This window comes from Gymnoscopelus microlampas (genome assembly GCF_963454915.1).
Source record: "Gymnoscopelus microlampas genome assembly, chromosome: 14".
NCBI lineage: Eukaryota > Metazoa > Chordata > Actinopteri > Myctophiformes > Myctophidae > Gymnoscopelus > Gymnoscopelus microlampas.
In genome coordinates this window covers 16,480,639-16,488,190 of record NC_139951.1, presented here as the reverse complement: position 1 = coordinate 16,488,190, position 7,552 = coordinate 16,480,639, and the positions used below count along the sequence as shown (strand labels likewise).

The 7,552-nt window shown below is 42.2% G+C and overlaps 1 protein-coding gene across 1 annotated transcript; it reads right to left on the bottom strand.

Moving 5' to 3' along the window:
- Window positions 1-3,195: 3,195 nt before the first annotated feature.
- Window positions 3,196-5,303, bottom strand: pnmt (phenylethanolamine N-methyltransferase; the record flags this gene model as incomplete). Its single annotated transcript, XM_084078202.1, has 3 exons — window positions 3,196-3,634; window positions 4,360-4,570; window positions 5,168-5,303. The coding sequence occupies 3 exons, from the start codon at window positions 5,301-5,303 to the stop codon at window positions 3,196-3,198; spliced, it is 786 nt and encodes a 261-aa protein (XP_083934328.1).
- Window positions 5,304-7,552: the final 2,249 nt, after the last annotated feature.

Below are 7,552 nucleotides of genomic sequence, written 5' to 3'. Positions count from 1 at the left end.
TGGCTAAAATTGAAAACAAGAGAGGAAGGTGGAAATAAGCTTTTTTTAATGATAGGACCAACAGATAGCTGAATGTTTTGTTTGTCTCTAGGAGTACACGTCAGGCAGGCAGACACATGTCAGTGTCTACAGTGTCTACAGCATACATGGGCAACTGGTGGCCCGGGGGCCACATGCGGCCCCCACCTTCACTTAATGCAGCACACAGATTAATATCAGAATACTGATATATAATTGATTTCAGCTGTTACAATTCCAAACATGCAAACATGACCCGCTTTAATTACTTCAGTCTATATCAGCAGCTTAATGACTGGTAGTATAAATGTTTTTATTTTTCATTTTGTATAAGACAAGACATCAACAAGACGCAACAAGACAAACAAACACCAGACTATAGTAATTAACCTATCTTAATGAGGTAATCTATATAGGCAGACAGAGTACAACAGACCACAATATACAGTTGGACACATTATTAATAATTGAGCTTATGAAAAAAACAGCAGTCACACAGAGTCGAGATGAGTCGTGATAGGACCCCATATATATTCAAATATTGCCAGACTGTCCTGTTTGTTGCAATGCAGCCTCTCCAGGTGTATCAGTGATACAAACTCATTAAGCCATCTGGTAAAGCAAGGAGCGGTGGCGGTCTTCCACTCTGTTAAAATAATTCTTTAAAATAACTCTTTGCTACCAGTGTGCCAAGCATAAGAGTCTGCTGGACAGAGTACGGCAGAGCAAGAGAAGCTTCGGAGCAACCAAACAAGGCAGTTAGTGCATCAGGTTCGATATGAAAACCATATACTCTGCTGTACCAAGCAAAAATGTTTTGCCAGAATAAAACAATCCTTGGGCAAGACCAGAAAGTGTGACCCAACGTGCCCTTGGAGATGTTGCATCTGTCACGGAGTATCGGAAACAGTTGGATACATTTTATTCATTTTAACCTTAGAGTAATGTAATCTGTGCATGACCTTGAACTATACAAGCTGCAATCTGACATTGACTGTGCCCAAGTGAATCCTAAGTTCATAAAGTTAACGTGCATTTAGTTAAGTATAACTAAATGCATTTGAAATTAAATAAAAAGTAACTTTTCAGGATTCCAATTCAAAAATAGCTAAAATAAATCAGGATTCCAATTCTAAAATTGTACAAAAATAGCAGATCTACAAGCTCAAAACGCGCCGCACCGTGGCGCGTTTTGAGCTTGTAGATCGGCTATTTTTGCTACTTTTGTGTGACATGGAATGGCGAAGTACGGCATTCATTTACGAAAAAAGTAATTTAAGTAAAGAGAGACAGCATATGCAATGTGGCCCTCTGAAGTGAGTGTGGAATTATAGTGGCCCTCTCCATCATCAAAGCTGCCCAGTCCTGGTCTACAGCGTCCCCCCCGGGGATGTGTACATGGTACAGGTGTGCTGTAAACTAGACCACGGCTACTGGAGTGAGTGGAGCTTCACCAGCAACACAGCAGTCCCTGAATGTAAGCCTCAATTATTCCTGTTGATCTTTGATAGAACCTTGGGTTATATACCTGGCCATATATTGTACATCGTCATATCTGCTGCTTCTGTGCTCTGAGATCGAGGTACCGTAAGCAGTGATTCTATTCACTCTCACTGCATGGTGAAACAGGTTTCATCAAATATTTGGACTAGCAGAATCGTCTATATAAAGTTCAATTTGTGAACTTTGAAGTGAAGCACGTGTGTGCACAGATTTCCTCTCTCACGAGAGAGAGGGAAAGATAGAGAAAGAGAGAAGCACGAAGGAACAGTGACGATGCACTGTTCCTCCAGAGAGCACCTGCTCAGCTCAACATCACATGTAAAGAGAATTGCCACCTTGCAGACGGCTTCAATCTGATGCAGCGCAGAAGGCCTCATGTGACTGTCAGTTCAAAAGAATGAGTATGCCTTTGACTAGGTAATGGCTATGTATGTAAAATATATCATAGTTGAGTAATTGCCATGATATGATTTAATTACATTGGAATATAATGTCAACTATCAGAATGCTTAATTGCAGTGCAGTCAGTAGTACTGAATTGAAGTCCTAACTAAAGTAATCAAAATCAGTTTCAAGCTATAGTTTATTGAGATTTCAATGTTTCAACAGCTGGTAAATTGCCAGATGGGGCTACAAAACCGGCCCAACCATCTGTGAATGTGGAGAAGAGGACCATACGATGCAGCACTGCCTTGTCTGCCCTCTACTGACAAGTAGAGGGCAGACAAGTAGTTTATAAAGCTCTAAAATGGTCTGGCACCTTCCTACCTCTATGACTGCCTATAGAGATATGTTCCAAACCGGCCCCTCAGGTCTTCAAGTGCTGACCTGCTCGAGGTGCCTACAATGACATATAAAAAATACGGTGAAGCAGCATTCTGCTTTTACGGACCAACAGTGTGCAATAAACTCCCATTACACCTAAGACAGGCAGCCTCTGTCGATAGCTTTAAAGCACAGCTCAAGACCTATTTCTTCACTCTTGCTTTTAACTGATTCTTTGGTTGATTTTTAAGTCCTCACTGTATTGCCTATTTTAATGTTGTTTTATGCTTTTGTTTTTATTTTATTTTATTTTTGTTTGCTTTATTGTTAAATTGGTTGTAACTGTAACTGTATTCTAGCTCTGTAAAGCACTTTGCGCTGCATTTCATGTCATGAAAGGTGCTATACAAATAAAGTTTATTATTATTATTATTACTACCCAACCAGTGCAGCTTAAAAGATCTCGCAGAGTTCAATAATAATGCAAAGGACTGTGTAAAGAAATGGGAAACTGTCATATAACCACATGCTTCAAAGACACGAAAAGAAGAAGAAGCTGGTAAATTGTTGATGCCACACTGTAGTAACTGCATTTGAACAGCAGATGTCAGTATGTTCACTGACTTGGCATTCAGTACAGTGAACGTTTACTAATAATTCATCCTGCAAAAAGACACTTTTAGCCACGGTGGATTAATGAAATAAAGTGAATTAAAATGTATAGACTGTTTCATACATCAGTGTATTCCAGGAAAAGCAATCAACATTTATATAAATTAAGGATTACGTGAGAAATCACAAACCAAGCAAACAATCTATAGAATCTAATGTATTCATCTCTTTGTCACCCCAAATGATTATTTCAACAGTTCCCTTTAACCCAGGGCCCACCTAGCTCCACCTCTCTCTCTACTCCTTCCTTGCTTTTACAAAGAACACTCCGGTCACATCATCCACCCCCACTCTCATGTCCTGTGGCAGCGTGTACACCTCCATCCTTATCAGTGTGTAGCCGCTCTCCTTCAAACTGCTGCACACCTGGGACTCCTCCAGGGGGACCACGGGGATCTTCACCCCGGGTCCCCCGAGGTAGTAGCTCTCCCCCAGGGCCCCGATGAGGAGCAGGTGTCCGCCGGGTCGCAGGAGGCCCCGGAGGTGTCCCAGGGCTCTGGTGAAGGCGGCCAGGTCGGGGCTGACGCTCTCCAGGCAGAAGCAGGACACCAGGCAGTCGGCCCCGACCGAGGGGAGGGCGTCGGGGGCCAGGGGCCGAGGGCAGTGCACGTCGATGGGGAGGACGTCGGAGACCACCAGACGCAGCCTGGCCGCTTTCTCTGCCCACGCCGAGGATCTAAACGACAGTGACATCGTCAACAATCGGCGGTAGCAATGCAAACGTCACGAGGCCAAGGTCAAATGTACAGTGACATCCCATGCTGAAGTGCCACAGGAATGTAGTGTTCCCTTCCTGATTAAGAAGCAAACATGTAGCATTTAAAATTAGGCGTCTATAATTGTTCAATGGTAATGGTTTAATTACAGTGGGGCCAATTGGAAAGGGGAGGAAAATTAGTTTCTTTTTTTTTAATGGCGCTTACTGCTCACAATGCATCACGTGCATTGTGAGCTTGTGGATCGGCTCTCTTTAAAAGCCCCCCCCCCAGGCTATTTGGGGGTCCATGTCATGGAAAAGCTGGGAATCCCCTGAGTTGATCAACCACAGTTGCTGATTGGGAAGTCCAGGGCCATGATTATACTGAGTAACTGGTCCTGTGTGAGCTTAGCTCTCAATTCACAACATAATGAATCTGATATATGAGTGTTTAGTATTTTAATAGTCAACTCATGCAGGTCAAATCATTCATAAGAAATTAAAGGTATCTATTGTTTTCTTGCTTTAAAAAATGGAGGGATTGTGGTAATATATCTATGAAGACTGAAAACGGTGGAGTTGTTTTTTTTTTGCTTGAATGTATTTGTTTTTGTAGATTTATTCACGCATTCATTCACTAAAATGTTGGCAATTTTTCAGGCGTCAATTTCTCAAAATCCTGCATAACCTAGTCTGGTCCTTACCTGCGTCCCTCCAGCTTGCAGACGTGTTGCAGGTAGGGCGTCCAGTCCAGGCCGCATCCCTCCTGGTCCTGGAGCCAGCGTTTCAGCTCCTGCCGGTTGACCTCCAGGTAGTCGGTGAGGAGCACCTTGCCGAACACCTCACAGCCGCTCAGCACCTGGTACAGCGTGGGACCCGAGCCCACGTCCACCAGCACATCACCGCTGATGTCACCTAGTGACCAAGGTACGGAGAACAACTTTATTATATTTATTTGAACTGTGTTCTGCTCTACCTTCCTTTGCTGTTCTTCTGCCTAAACCTTTGCCGAATGACATGAACACACTTCCCATCTGGGATTATTAAAGTTGTAGCCTGTTCAAGTATCTCTATCTAAAATGGTCCTTGAGAAAATATTGGATTTGAGCTTTAGTTTATCACCATTGGGAGGCACAGAAACCAGATGGTAACACATTATATTAAGAGGGGCATAAAATAGAAATCTATATCAATCATAAAAGATGGCTGCAGACAACTGACAATGTCTAGAGAGAGGGCTGGGGGCGGTCACACTTGTGATGGAAATGTTTTCAGGATCAGCAATGAAAAGATTCACAGACAAAGAAAAGAGACAAGTAACAGAGTAGTCTTGAGTCATTCACAGGGAAAGAACGGGATTTGCCATGCACTGTAATGCAATGTGATTAATCAAATGGCAAAAAAATGTGTTTTTTTTTTAACACTGAGCTATAAAAATCCCAAAACAACTACTTTTCAAGCATTTAGAAATGAAAATGTATGGACACACTCAAATAAGTCACCCTCACCCACCTTCAGTGAAAGCTCTGTGGAGACATCCCAGTTTCCAGGGCACGATGCTGTCCTGTCGCTCAAAGTCAGCTCGTGGTGGGGTGTAGTTGTACTGCAGATACGCCACAGGGTCGAATCCCTGGTAGCAGGCTGCCATTCTCTCCATGCCATTCATTTTTCCATCATCCTCCATCGCTTTCTTAATCTCTCTCTCTCTCTCTCTCTCTCTCCTCACTCCCCTCCTCTGACAGCTGCACTTCAGGTATACAAGTCACATCCCCTTTGCCTTTGGTTTATATACTGTGTGTGTGTGTGTGTGTGTGTGTGTGTGTGTGTGTGTGTGTGTGTGTGTGTGTGTGTGTGTGTGTGTGTGTGTGTGTGTGTGTGTGTGTGTGTGTGTGTGTGTGTGTGTGTGTGTGTGCGTGTGCGTGTGCGTGCACGCTCGTGCCTTTGCTTTGGGCTAGTCTGATAGCACTGGCCTTATTGGCAGAGATAGCAATCCTCTTTTTGAGGCCTGCGTTGGCCCCGATAGCATTTGTCCTGTCTCCTGTCCCTGCCCCGGAGCGTTGATGCTTTTCTCCAGCAGTACAGGCACTAATGGACGACCACATTCAGCTTGGAGGCTCCACCTCTCTTAGGGGCCTCGCTATCTCCCCCATCACTAGAAGAGGCCCTTTGCACTCAAAACAACAGACAAGACAGACAAGTCCATTATCTGGTGGCCATTTTGTCTTTGGGGGGGTTGGTCAAAGGGAGATTGACAGAGATACCTATGAGGTAGCAATTCCCAACCAGTGTGCCACAGTCCACTGGTGGGCTGCAATAGTATTTCAAGTGGGTCCCCAAAATCAGAACAGTAAGATTTAACTTGCACAATGTCAGTTGCACAATGTCACAAGTTTATAAATCTGTGACAGTTTGATGCAACATGCCTTGACAATTGAATTTCAAGCGATTAACCCCTGGCTTAAACCTATACTTCAATGATGAACAGTGAAAACAGCCAGTCTACAAGCTCACAGCGTGTCACATTGCGATACGCTGTGAGCTTGCAGATCAGTTACTTTCATTATATTTGACAATTTATAATATAATAGCCTAACATAAAAATAAAATAGGAGTGGCAGGTTGAGGTTTATGCACTTAGAAAAGTAAAATTATTTTTTGTCTGCCTTTCAGACAAAAATACTTTTTTTTTTACAAGGCATTTTTCTACTCAGATAACAACTCAGCTGCTATAGGAAACTCAATTGGCTGTTTATTAAACTTCTGACTCTGCTAGTCATTGTCCATACTCTGGTTGTCAATGTCAATTAAAACAACATTTGTTATCATTTTCTGATCACATGAATGAAATTAAAAGCAGCTGTCCATCGATGCAGAGGTCCTCTGTGTTGGAATCCAAAGTGTTTTTCCTGAGATGGCTCTCTTAACATCTCTCTCATTCCTGGCGTCTGACCCAGTATCCCATCACAAACACATAGTGACCTCCTTTTCACATACTTTTACTTAAGTAAAAGTAGCAATATCACAATGTAGAAATACTCTGTTAAAAGTAAAAGTCCTAAACAGTTTTTCACTTGAATAAAAGTTCAAAGGTATTGGCCATCAAAGTACTCATTTTCCCCCCCTAAAATAGCAGATCTACAAGCTCACAATAAATATTTGCATATCATTAAGTATTAAATGGACGTACTCAAGTAAAGTAAAAGTACCTCAAAATTCTACTTAAGTGCAGTAGAGTTACAGTATGTACTTTCCACCACTGCCAAAACATCACCATCCCCAATGGAGACAAGGTATTTTAGAGGCCTGACATGGAATAGTGGTACAAGATAATGTTGACAGTAGGATATTTGGGGATCACGTTGATGAGTGTTGGACTGGGCAAGCTGGATGAAGGACAGATGTATTTTTCCAATGTCACAAAAGGATTTGGAATTTGTACTGTTCTGTGGCTGTCATTAGCACCAGCTGGAGTAATCAGCCACATGTCACTGAGAAGCAAAAGGTTTACTTGACAGTTCTTTATTAGTTATTTATAGCCTAAACCTCCAGGTTTAAAGTACATTTGCATTCAAAGGACCACAATCATGGTAATACACTCTCAAGCTTTACTGTTTTATCCTTTCAGATATGTACAAATATATGTTTATGCATATGCATTCGTGCCAGTAAAGACGTCAATCAATAAAACAGTCATACAGGGATAATAATAGTTATTAAAACTTTACGTTTTATTTGGGGGGATTGGAGAGTCCATTTATCAGTGCTGACATTGTGTACATAGCTTATTTTTCACATACAGTATCCAAGTACATGAATGATATCAAAGTGACACACAGTGTTTAGCTTATACAGTTTAGTGGTCTGGCTCAAGCCATTACAATAAATTACTACACGCAT